The following is a 14,059-nucleotide window of genomic DNA, read 5'->3' as shown; positions in this document are numbered from 1 at the left end:
TCTATTTTGTTAAATTTTGTGAAACAAATCAAGATTTTTTAATAAAAAATTAAAATTGTTAATAATTATGATTTGTTTTTTTCATCAAAAATTGAAGTTATTAGTAATAATGATTTGTTTTATTGATGTAATTAATAAAATTTTAGTGTCAATTTTAATAAAAGATTATTGATTCGTTTTAAAAAATTTAATAAAAAAAATTAAATGATATTAACTTTTAAAAAATCTGGACAAAATTAAATCTTAAAAAATCTGGAAGACTAATTTGATAATTTAAAAAAAAAACAGAAAAGAAAAGTAATTAAAATTTTTTTTAACTTTTTAAACCAATTTGATATTATGATCTAATGCAAAAGTTATTCCCTGAAGCTCGTCCACCGTATCTTTTAACTTTTACCATCACTTCTCACTGATACCGCAAAGAATCAACGTAGCATCTGAATTGTGAAACTATCACCATTATGGCAAAACCATTTGGGTCTGTGTTGTTTGTTAAAAGAAAGCAACGGAGTCCAGAAAAAAGAACAGAGAACAAGATCGTTGCTGTAGAATGATAAGGAAGAGAAAAAAGAAATGATAAAGAGCCTTGTAAAGAATAAAGATTCCCTCTTTTTATGAGAAAAAAGTAAAAAGGAAACTTTGTTTTTTCAAATATTTTTTTAGTTATCATTTATCTGCTTATATAAATGCAAATTTCTCAACCTTTCTTTTAATGAATAATAAAAGTAAGTATTTTGTTTCTTTTATTTTTCTTCCTTCATCCAAACAGTATAAAAGATTTTATTAGGTCTTGTATATGTAAAATTGGTTTGAAGAATAATTATTCTTATGAATGTTATATAATATAACAATTAATATGTAAGATTTCGAACCCAGTACTGAATTTTTAAAACTGAATTTTTGTGGTACTGCTTTTTATTAAACATTAAAAACATATTATTTTAATATTTTTAAAATATTTTTAATATATTTAAAACTTCAAAATTAGTAGTTTAGTCGGTGTAAATCTCCTTCCAGAAAGGCCAACTTATGTGCACTACGAAAACTGGAGGAATATCTAAGTAAACAGATTTTTTCTTTTTGGAAAATTCTTAATTTTTTCTTGTAAATCTATATGTCGCCTTATCTAAAGAAAGGTTTATCACTAAAACTACCAAACACCACTGTGTAGATTATGTTAGGTCCAACTTTTGATTGGCTTAAAAATTAATTTAAAGTAAAACTGTTAAAAATAAAGTACAAATTGCTAGTTCATTTTAAGTTAAAAGTTTATTTAAAACTAAAAGTTTTCATTCTTTTTCGATTTACATTGGTTAGTTAAATGTGTAAAATATTTTTAAAAGCTGTGTAGTTAGCTTTTGTGAAAAAAAAAGAAATACTTTTCCCTTTTTTTACGAAAAATAAGCTCCGTATAACTCTCTTTATTTTTTAAGAAAAAAAGTATATGAGTCAAACACTGTGTGATGCAAGAATTTGTTGAGAAGTAACATAGTGACCCACATGATATTTAAAAGAACAATCTATTACCCAAATATTAGAAAGGTTATTCTGTCAAACACATGCAATTTCAGATAATCAAATTAAAAAAAAAAAAGAAAAAAAATCTCCCACACCTCAATATTCTAATTATAACTTCAGGTTGGCTACACATGATATTTAAAAGTATTTTATACAAAGCAAACTCTTAAAGAATAGTCGTTGAGTAAGGTCACAACTTCAGTTAAATTCCTGATGGAACATTTATAATTCTTTAAAAAATTTTAGTTTGGCTTAATTTGCTGAACACTTTATAAGTTTCTCATTAAATATTCTTAATTTCAATGCTTTACTTCTATAATGCTTTACATTTTTAAATTTTAAATTTAAATTTAAATTACATTTATTCTATTTTGTGCTTCATTTCAAGTTATATTTTGATTCTCAGTGTTTAGAACTTGTTGAGAATAGGGTTTGTTACGCGGAGCAAAAATTTGAGTTGACATGCAAGTTAATTTATATTTCAATTCAATGGTCGCAAAGTTTTAATTTAACATATGATAAATTAAAACAAATAATTAAAGTTGTGAATAATATGATGATAGAAAAATAAATTACGAGTACATTACTTAACAATGAATTATATGATTTATATGTGATAATAACATCTTTTGTTTGCAACTTAGAATGAATGACAGATTCATTCCATATGCAATAATTTCAAAGCTAAATGGTATGTCACCAATTGCACCTTTGCACATCTATTGGTATCTTGAATGTAAATGGACACATGATGCTATCGTGATCAAACATCATTTTATGAACCAACTTCAATTAATTTCATACCACATAAGTACTCATAATTTTCATATTTTTAATTAAGTGTATGTAGTTTAATTTTTCTATTAACTGGGTGGTGTTATCTTACACTTTCACGTTATATAAAACGATGTGATTAATATAAAACGATGTTATGATTACTATTTTATTTTTGTCATTCAAATTGTGTTAGATAACGAAGTTGTCATTCTTCTGAATGACTTTAACATCATCACCTACAATTACCAAATGACCGTCTCACCATCACTATTGATTAGATCATTTTTATTATTATTCTTGTTATGAATAATAAAAATCAATCGTCATTTTATATTAATCACAAAAACTTGCATTTCCTAACATATAGAGAGAAATAAGTAAGATGATAAAATAAAATAATAGTCACGTCAATTTTAAATATTCAAAATATCAAGAAAATTTAATAAAAATTTTAATTCAAAATACACAAAGTAGTGAGAAGTTATTTAAACCTTATATATTTTACATGATTTTTTTTAGTAAAAGCTGAAAAAATAAAATAAAGAGATCCATATAAAATAAAATCACATAAGTGACTCTTTAAGTTGGAGATATAGGAAACAATGACATCAATGTTTTCTCTTATTTAATAAATGAAATCAATGTTTTGAGCACGATGATCTCATTTATTGTTTAAAAGAGATAGTTTATTTGAACAACAGAGAATCGGATAAAATCTTTGTTACGTACATCCTAAACTCTTATCAAATGATTGAACTAACATGTTTCACCCTTACACATGTCATATTCAACTAAAAGTTAAACGTTGATTCTTTAATGGGACGAAAAAGTTAAATTGCTACTTTACCAGAACCCAGGGTAAACTTTGATTTGAAAATCATCAATACAATAATTTAGAATCAAATGATGAAGGATTAAATAATGCAAATAGTACATAAAAAATTAATTAAAACCTTAAAATGTTTACCCTTCTTCTCAAAATCTCACTCTGAATTCCATGTTTAGTCTCTTACCAAACCTTATTTTACGCTACCGTTTTACTGTTTTTGTCTTATTACTACAAATGAAAAAACCATCGCACGCACATCGATAGTACTCTGGTCGGTAATTTTCGAATTCTCCCCTGTAGACATTTTCTGCTTTGCTTTTTTTATCATTCAGTTTGCTCCTTCCTCCAAATATGAAGACTTTTTACTTCTTTCTTTCTCTCTTTATATATTTCTTCTTTTATTCCTTTACTCCTTTATCAGGGTAGTGTAAAAATTAAGGCTTTAAATGTAATTGACGATGGTCATGGTCAAAAGCAACTCTTTTGCACGAATTCCTTGTGTTTGCGCGTGATCGATTTTACCGATGATGTTCTAAAATGCCAACTAATTCATACCATCATTCTTTCTATCATTCCACGTTAAATTGAACGTGTAGCATCTTCCTTTTCTACCATTCTCTCGGATTTTTAATGTTTTTTACTTACTAACCAAATATATATTGGAAAAAGTAAAGACCCAATTTAAATTTAATTAATTAGTTGCAATAAGAATCTTTCCTTATCGGGAAGTTAAGAAAAGAACGTTACAAAGGAAAAAAAAAATACAAAAAGACTGAAATAAAACTATGGAGTGAGCATAGAGGATGAAAGTAAACAAATATACGAAACATATTTCTATCAAGTGAAAACAATTCTCTATTCTTTTTGTAACAAAAAAAAGTATTATTTTCAATTTTTTATACTATAAAAATGATTTAATTTTAAGCAACGTCTTGTATTCTTTCCATCACACCACATAAATGACTGCTACCTATTCAATTCCTTACTAATCGAATAGAACATGTGATAACTGTTACTACTTTCTTGAAAAAACTCTTATATAGAAATGATATAATACAACCTATAATATTTTATAACATTCACTGTCATAAATTAAGGGATATATTAGACATAAATTCTTCTTCTTCTTTTTTGTTTTTTGGAATTTATTTCGGTCCTAGAAAATTCCAGCTTTCTACGTGGTTCCTGATTTATACCATATAAAACACTACTCTACTTTTGTCCATGGTTTGACCAATGTAGAACAACAAATGTAACACTATATAGATGGCAAGGATCGAATTGTACACATATAGTGCCTACTTGCAATTCGATCCGCAACAAAAAAATTTAACTACAGATATCCATAAATATCTACAAATATTTATAAATTTTTAAAATTAAATTTAAATAAAATTACAAAAAAATGTAAAATAAAATATAAATTAAATTAAATTGATCTAATAAAATAAAATTTTAATTTTAATTAAATTTAACTTAATAAAACATAATTTTAATTTTAATTTTTTGTGAGTAACGGATATCACGGGTACGGATAATATGATATTCACACCCGACCCATTTACAAATAAGTATTAAAATACCTGTTACCCGCAGGGAACAAATACCTATGAGTACCACCTATCTATTGTGGATTTTATCCAGAGATATTCATGGACACAAATATTTTTGTCATTCCTACTATGAACCTTTTCGATGAGCTTGCTTGAACTTTATTAGGAGAGTTGTCCAATTTCTAAAACATGGTTTCAAGAATGAAGAATCCAACCATGACATCAACCAAACTAATACGAAACAAGTCATGCTTGTTTTCTCTCGGTAGATATTCTCATCGATTAAGAATAATGTTAATTTATAATATCACAAATCAATTTGTTGAAAATAAATAAAACTTAAGCTCATTCATTTTTTTAATATTGCATATGAGATCTTATCATAATGAAGATTATTGTTGGGTCTATCAAGTCATTTCTTATTTAATAAACTTAATAATTTTTTTTTATAAAAATAAGATGAATAGTTGGTTCAATATTAATATATTTCATTTTTAATATGATAAAAAAAATTATAATATAAAAACTTTAATTGTGTTAATTCTGTCCAAATTCTGTTAATGATTGATGTATCTAATGACATATTTAACCTTTAATGACTTTTACATGTGTTTATCAAAGAAAAAAAAGTAATTTTAGTAAATTAATTCTTAAGAGAACTTGTACATTAGAATGTTGTGTTTTTCTCTTTCTTTTTTTTTCTTATTATGTTAATATTACAAAAGAACCTTGTATTGAACTAATTATTTAATTGTAATATATATATATATATATGAACTATTTATTTTTAAAGAACTATCACGAGTAATACTTTTGTAACTTTTGTAAACAATTTGGAAGAGTCTCCATTGAGTTCGGATCTCGCACATAGTGAGATAAATTTCGTGACTAAGCATAAATCATGCACCTGAGTCAGGGGAACTCAAATGAGATTTTGGCTTACAGGAAAAAATATTTATCTTTTCAATCTTTTGAAAATAGAAGACAAAAATGCTGGATATAAAATCCTGATATTTATCTTATAATAAGTCATGATTCTTAATAAGTGAGATAATTTTTTTCAGAGGGAAATCAAATTTACTTTATATTATTGACTTTAACGTCAAACTACTTTTTTATGTGTTCCCACCATATCGTGATAAGAGGAGAAACTCATCCCCTGTGACTATAAAGTATCTACCAATTCCTAGTAAGTACGACAACAAAAATAAATATATTCACAAATAAAAAGAAAGAAATTGTATATGTTTATTATTGAGATTCTTGATTTCAGAGAATTAATTATTAGTCACCAATTCATATAGGTATTACCAACAATATATTATAAGTTGATCATTATCTTCTAGATATATAATATATCATAACCATATCTCTCTCGATAAAACGAAGCATAATCTTTATTAATTTTATTTCATCTTTCACATTAATTTCGAGCTAAATGCTTCTAATTTATATAAGAGTGACAGCAAACTTATGTTTGCTTTTGTTCTTACCTTCTAGAAGATCATTCAGCTATCTTTCACCTTTCGCTAAAAACAAAACACAGTCATGTAAAATCAAACTTAAATATTTTCTTTGGTTTAAACCTTACTCACGTCACATTCCAAAGTCTTTCCGATTTAAAGTCCTAGCATGTATTAGTCGAGTATAATAATTAAAAGTTACACATATAACATAGCGCAGACTATCTTTGACGCATGTCACATCAGTTTGAAAACTCTTGGCAGCTATATATTTGGACCCTCTATATCCTTGCTCACTGACGCACGCACACTGAAAGGAACCTTTACCTGGTTTTTCACGTTTTTTGTTTTCAATTCTGAGCTGTATATATAGGATATATCAGACACTAATTAGATAAAAGTGTGTTTATATGCCACGTTTTGTTTAAATTCGTATATGAAACACTACTTAAGACAAACATAAAGAACACGACAAGGTTTTACACGTTAGTTTTCTGTTTGAAGTCAATTTTTGTGGCTACTAGTCAAATAAATTTAGTTTTACAAAAGAGATTAGACAATGTACATTATTTGTAAATACTTAATGACACGTTTTAATGACACATTTGAACGCATTGTGAAAACAAACAAATATGGAAAATTTGTTCAGTGACATAAATCACGAGTATTTGTTTGGTAATGTGAAATGAAGAAGACAGAAAAGGGACAAGATCTTGGTAGCCAGCCTCGTGGTGCCTCCGCGGAGGGAGGGTCCTAGATTCAAACTCCGAGGTATCATCATTTCCATTTCGGTCCCACTTATGTTTTATAGTGTAAATGTAACTTTCTTCAGCGACCTCACTTTAGTGATATTCACTTTAGTAACTTTATCTCGCTTCCACTGTTTGCTTCTGTGTAATAACTAATAATACGTCTAAAAATTCATAATCTGTTTTCTGTTTTCATCATCTGTGTATACTATGAATGTTTGGAAATGTGTTAGTGTATAAGTACGGAAAATAGATAAAAACGTGGATGAATAATGTAGTGTGGACTATCAAACTTTCTCTCCCAGTTCAGAAGTCGTCAACACTATGCATGGCTGCATTCACATCTTGTCCCCAAGAAATGTAGCAAAGCTTCAAAAGCAAATTCCAATCAGCTTCATCAAAGCTCATCTTTTAACGCCTTTCTTGTTCCACCTTCAATCAATATCACCACAACATTCTTTTCGACAAAAACAAAAACAGATTCTCATTTTGGTTAGGTCATCCTTATTCCCATTCAAAAGCGATTAGTTGGCCCTAAAACGTGATTCTGTGCCAGAAAAAGCTCATAACTGAATCATTCACAACCATAAAAGAAAGTATTAAACAATTAATAGCCTTGTACGTAACACCTACGCTTCAAAGCCCTTGCAGATAAACCAACCACCATGGTGGGGGATTTCTTTAGAATATAATTATATAGAGTACACGTATATATATAAATATGTATCGATAACTAATACATTTTATTTTACTACCGGATTTAGGTTTTAGTTTTCAAATCATGTTAATGAATTTTGTTCTGAAAATTTACGTGTAATGGTAAAAAAAAGAATGGAAAAAACTTAGGTGCGGTAAGCGATGATTACAGTTCTGCACCTATGTATGCGTGTACAGTTCATAATTCAGGGTAATGGAAATGTGATTTTACGTGCTTTGCTGTGAAAGCTGGTATCTTTGTCGTGGGAGTGCAAAATGACTGAAACCAAAAGAGAATAAGCCATGATATCTTTATGAAACTTGAACTGGGTACGATTATCAGATCGTAACAAAAAATTATTGTTTGTTCTCTTGATATTTGGCCTGAGATAATAATTCCACCATTGGAGTCTGAGTCTGCAACTCTTTTCACGTAGTTTCAAATCCCCTCATAAGGATCACCAATTAATATAGAGTGAAAAACGAGAAAATATTATATAGAAATCATTAAGGCTGTGTCATAAATGCAGAAAACACTCATTATAATTCCCTTTCCCCATGAACTCAGAACGTAAAAAGATCATGTGGAATTTTTTCTTTTCAGCAGATTAAATTGCGCTCTTCATCATTTGTTTTTGTCACTTTTGTTCTCATCTTCTCATCTTCCCGTGAATTGTAAACCTTTTATTTTAATAAAAAAGCAAGGGGTTGTTTACATTTCAAACAAAATAAGGGTACATGATCATTCAAATAAACAAATTCAATCTTTTGATCCAGTTTATATATCTTATATTTCAGTTTACATTTGAAAGAAACTAAGGGTACATAATAATTCTTTAAATTTTATTGTTTTTACAATTTAATTTTCATACTAGTTGATTGAAGTTCCTGTCCGGATATTTTAAATCTTTTGTCTTATTTAATGGTACTGTAATGGGCTGCCTATAATTGATAATGGATGGAATGCAAACTTGATTGAGATCGCAGTCTTTGCATGCCTTATGCCTTTCTATTTTTTTAAGAAAATGACTAGTTGATATAGATGGTAAAATTTTGTAGTTGTTTTTTCTATAATTTTTTTTTCTTTGTAAAAACAGTGCTGAATAATGATCTTTTAGTAGCTTTTTTTTTTCAGATGTTATTTTACTTATACTAGTATTTTCAAAATGTTAGATTCTAACTTTTAAGATATATTACATGAAAATATTTAAATAATAATTAAGTGTTGAGAAAAAAAATTATCAAAATGATCAATAAAGATGATTAATATAGAAAACAGTTTTTATTATAAAAAAAATTATAATTAAGTCGTCAATTAGTCTTTAAAATACTTACTAGCATGAGTTATTAAAGTTTTCGCAATCAAAACAATAATGTCTAAATTATTATGAATTAATGATTGTATATTATTATTACTTATTAGCATGAGTTGCTTTTTATTCTTTCATCTCTGATTTCTACTTTTTTCTTCTCTTTTCTATTATATGTTATTTTCTCTATTATTCGCTTTATTTCATAACATAAATTAGTTTTTAAATAATTATATCATACTCATCTCAAAATTGGTCTCTAAATTAGTTACTAATATATTTTTTTCTTTCTAAAATTGGTTACTATTTAAGTTTTTAATTGTAGTGATATAAATAAACTACATGAGTTTAAATTAAATATAAATACTATATATGTAATAACTAAATTAAATTTCATACAAAATATTATATAAGTATACTTATTTTTATCATTATATATTTAAAATCTATTTTAACAAATATTTATAATTTAATAAAAGATTTAAACTACCTAACTAGTTTTGAACTTTTCAACGAATTTTATTAAATATTACAATGTACTGTTTTATTTGTGCATATTATGTATTGACTATATTAATAAATAATTTCTATTAAATAACTCACTAATAATCTTTGACTAAACCGCATATTTGGTGAAGGTTTTTTAATCAGAAAAATATTAAATATGTTATTAGATCTTACAAGAGGTATGTAATTTCAATATACAATTAAATACATTTTTAAGTATAACTCATTTGAAACACGATTAATTGAAGAAATGTAAAAAAAAATGTGAATTTAAGTAGAGTTAAAATTATAAATAGTAATTTAAAAATCCTTATAAGAAATACTTATTAAAAATTCTCCTATATAATTTAATTTAGGCTAATTATGTTTTGAGTTTTTGATAAATTTAAAAATTTCAATTAAATCTTTATTAAATTTAGATTTCACAATTAGCTGTATGATATAACATTTACAATAAACATTTGCTTAAGTCCATATTCATTTAAGTTCGTATCCCGCCTAATTTCGCATTTAGAAAGAGAAAATTCTCGGATCTATAATTTTGTGATTTTATTTTCTGAAAGGATCATGTAAAGTCATGTGACAATTATTTTCAATTCATGACAATCATGGTTGTCAATTGACCATCATGTAAGATGCGACGAAGGGTGAAGAACACATCTTTAACTTAATTTAATTGATCTGATGATAACTAAGGAGAAAGGAGAATCTTTTAATTCATTCATATAAATAACATAAAATAAAAAATTTCTCATGTAACATATCTCTTATATTTATCTCATATATCTTATATTTTCACAATCCCTACAAATTTTTAACACTCATAATATTTGATATTATAATTATTTGACTACTAATATTCCATATTGTAATATGACTCATAAAACTTTATAAGTCCGCATCCCAATAAAATTCGCATCAAACTTTCAATATCAAAATACGAACTTAAACGAATGTTTACTGTACCTTACATTGTTATTGTCACACAATACTTTATTACAAGATATTTTAATGTCGAGGATCTCCATTGTTATTGTCACACAATACTTTATTACAAGATATTTTAATGTCGAGGATCTCCTGGACTATATCTAAGGAAATTAATCTTAAAACAAATTAAAATTTAAAAATTTTAAAAATAATATTTTATAATTTTAATTTCAGAATTTTTTAATTATCTAATTTTATAGATAATATTTTTATATTCTATAATTAAATCATTACAAATTTATGAAATTATACTTTTTATTTTATATTTAATAATTTAATAATTTTACTATTATGTAATTTTATTTTATTTTTATCTTTTAATTTCATGAAATATGAATTGTAAGATTGGATAATTAAAAAAATTATGAAATTATATTTTTTATTTTTTATTTAATAATTTTACTATTATTTAATTTAATTTTTTTTATCTTTTAGTTTTATCTTTTAATTTTTTTAATTTTAATTATTTTTAAAAGTAATTTTTGTTAGATACAATAAATCTTTGAGGAAGGTTCTCATCATGAAAGTCTTTTAGTATTATGTGACAACATTTAAGTAGGATGACAATATAAAATAACTGTTATATAAATAATAATGAAATCTAACCACATAAACTCAATTGAAATTTTTAATATTTTGATGACTCAATAGACCCCAAAATTTAATAAGAATTAAATTGAAAGTTTCAAATTTATTGGCACTCAAAACATAATTAAATCTTTAATTTATTACCTAACAATTTTGATCTAACATGTAATTAAATTAACATAATTAATCTTACGTCTAAGAAAATAATGTCATCTAGAAATTTAAACACGAGTGATAAGATAAGGTGGTTTAGTAGTTAGATGAGAGGAGAGAGAAGAAAAGATTATTGGTCTCATTTTTTTCTTAACAATTTGGAAGGGGTGGGAGAATTCAACTTTCCCGATTATCAAAAGCTAATATCTAACATTTGTGGATCAATAAAAGAATCTAAAAATATATAATGATATAAAATGTTATTTGATTTTATCATGGTCAATAATATATTATATAAGAAAAATATCATATAAATATGAAAATTATGTAAACATTCTTTTTAACTTAATTGACTTTACTAATGCGAAAATTTTGAAATATCTTCTCTATTTTATATTTAAATTTGTATAATTTGAGATATAATTTTTTATATTCTAAAATATATAATATTATCAAATTATATATTCCAAAATATAAATTTATTGCATTCGAAATTTGAATTATATAAATGTTTTATATAATTTAAAATACAATAAATTGTATTTTAAACTATAAATTCTCAGTAAAAAAAAATATGGGAGAGCATGTCGAAATTATGATTATGGGGTTCAGAAAGAAGCTTCCTAAAAATATCTAAGCTCAAAGTGAATAAATTAGAAACCTAAAAGAAAACAAACAAAGCCTAGCCTAGCAGTACAAAATCTAATCACGGAATTATAAATTAGAAAAATTAAGTTTGGCCGAGAAATTGAAAATCTTATTTTCAGAAAAAGTTTTATAATTTGTTTTAAAAATAATTTATGTTTAAAACTCAGTGAAATAGAATAAAAATGTATCCATCATTATTGATAATTTTCAATACAAAATAAATTTAGATCGCAAAATTAAAACCAAACACACTTATTTGTAATACATAATGTGAAACTAATGTCTGCAAAACATGAATAAAAAAAAATATTTCTGCAGAACTTTTTACTGACATTTTTTAAATTATATTTTTGTTGTATTTTATAAATATATTGATTTTAATATATTAAAATAATTTTTAGTATATATTTTAATATATTAAAATTAGAATATTTTGAAATTACCTTAACAAAGCAAAATTTATAGAGGATCTAAATTCTGAAGTTAACTCCCTCCACAAATAAAAATGATCACACTGTGACTGAGGGCAGAGGTGAATGGTTGAATGATATTTGAAATTGAAAGGACCATAGGAGCAACTTTTTGATGGAGAACCTGTGAGACTAAACACTATCATCCTCCTGTTTGTATAAAAAATCATCATATATATCTATTTGAAATACTCGTATCTAACAACATTGTTTCCGGTAACATCATTCATTGTTGTTTTCATAACTCATACATCAATTCTCCAAAACTGCAATATAACTCTCATACCATGATTCTCTCCCTGCCTACTCACACACAACACCAAAAGTCACCGTCGTCAAATTCCATTTTCCTATGGAATAATTTATAAATAAAAAAAAAACATAGATATAACTCTAGGTAATTTTTGAATCAAAGTGAAAAAGCTACCTCAATAACCATTGTATGAAATATTGAGATAAAATTTAAACTTTGACTAAATAACAATACTAAAAAACCTCCCGAAAACACTATATGTAAGGTTTGTGATGAAGTATTAAAATAAAGGAAAATCCATATCATATTCCAGCGGAAAATAGTCTTCATTCTTCCAATCATCGTACCATGTTTCACATATGGCATCATTAACCCTGCAGGAGTGTTCTCCAAAATGTGGGGATATTCCAACACAACCATATCCACTCAAATCACAATTCTCCTGGGGCATTAACAGTTCAGTTAAATCAAACTGTTTCCCCAAACCTTCTGCATGATGATCCCCTGGGACAGATGCAAATGGGTTTTCAATATAATTTGTTGAAATCAAACTCTTTGGGTTCACTGAATCATTCACTGCTTCAGTTGCCATCATAATCTCTGTACACATTACTGGTTCAGAAGATTTCGCAGGATGAATCGCCATACCAAAGGAGTTTGGAGATTCCATTCTCAATTCCACAGGAATGTTGATGTTGTTATCATTGTGTTTCTCCTCTACTTTCTTTCTCAAATAAGTATTCCAATAGTTCTTGATTTCATTGTCTGTTCGCCCAGGCAATCTTCCCGCAATAAGAGACCATCTGTAACAAATGTATAATGAATCAAAAAGGTTGTCTTGTCACTGTCTCTAATAATTACCAATTTTAACAATATTTTCTCGTGTCTCAAAAATGGGACAATTCTCTGCAAGTGTTATAAACCAATGTACCTGTTCCCTAATAGGCTATGTAGTCTGATAATGAGATCTTCTTCATCCGAAGAAATGTTTCCTCTCTTGATATCTGGCTTCAGATAATTCAACCATCGAAGTCTGCAACTCTTCCCCCCTCGTTTTAAACCTACACATACACGCTATATAAATATGTATACATATTCACAAGTAACGAATTCATGCAAATGAAAACTGAAAAAAACTTAGAAAGAAATTTGAATTATACCAGTTCTTCTGGAAATCTGCCCCCATTTTCCTTCTCCATGGAGATGAACGTAGTTGATAAGAATTTGGTCTTCCTCAGCAGACCAAGGACCTCTGTTCACAGCTTCTTGGTTCTCATAAGCTCCCTTTCTTTTCATCTTAACTAGCTCTCTCTACTCTTTGGTTCTGCAGATAGTTTTTGTTTTGTTCCTGTCCTTTGCATTGGTTTCTCACGTGTTTGTGGCTAAAGACTATATATAGTTGTTTCCTTAAATAAATGTTTTTTTTTTTAAATTAATTAACTAAATGAGTTTGACTTTGTAGTTGGCGACCGCGACAACAGTATGGCTTCTGAAATGAGACTGGTAGACGGTAGTGCGCGCCTTCTGTTCTTCTCCAGAAAGAGAACAGTAATTT

General features: G+C 26.6%; 1 protein-coding gene across 1 annotated transcript; it reads right to left on the bottom strand.

The window, feature by feature from the left end:
* Positions 1 to 12,458: 12,458 nt before the first annotated feature.
* LOC114192447 (transcription factor MYB82-like) lies at positions 12,459 to 13,857 on the bottom strand. The gene is made up of 3 exons (XM_028082171.2): positions 13,665 to 13,857; positions 13,436 to 13,565; positions 12,459 to 13,307 (listed from the first exon to the last, which is right to left on the bottom strand). Exons 1-3 carry the CDS (start codon positions 13,798 to 13,800, stop codon positions 12,785 to 12,787), a joined length of 789 nt encoding a protein of 262 aa, XP_027937972.1. The 5' UTR covers positions 13,801 to 13,857; the 3' UTR covers positions 12,459 to 12,784.
* Between the last annotated feature and the right edge of the window lie 202 nt (positions 13,858 to 14,059).

The sequence above is a fragment of the Vigna unguiculata genome, chromosome 7, assembly GCF_037176805.1.
Source record: "Vigna unguiculata cultivar grain cowpea cultivar isolate G323 ecotype 2 chromosome 7, ASM3717680v1, whole genome shotgun sequence".
Taxonomy (NCBI): domain Eukaryota; kingdom Viridiplantae; phylum Streptophyta; class Magnoliopsida; order Fabales; family Fabaceae; genus Vigna; species Vigna unguiculata.
This window is presented reverse-complemented; position numbering and strand designations above follow the sequence as displayed.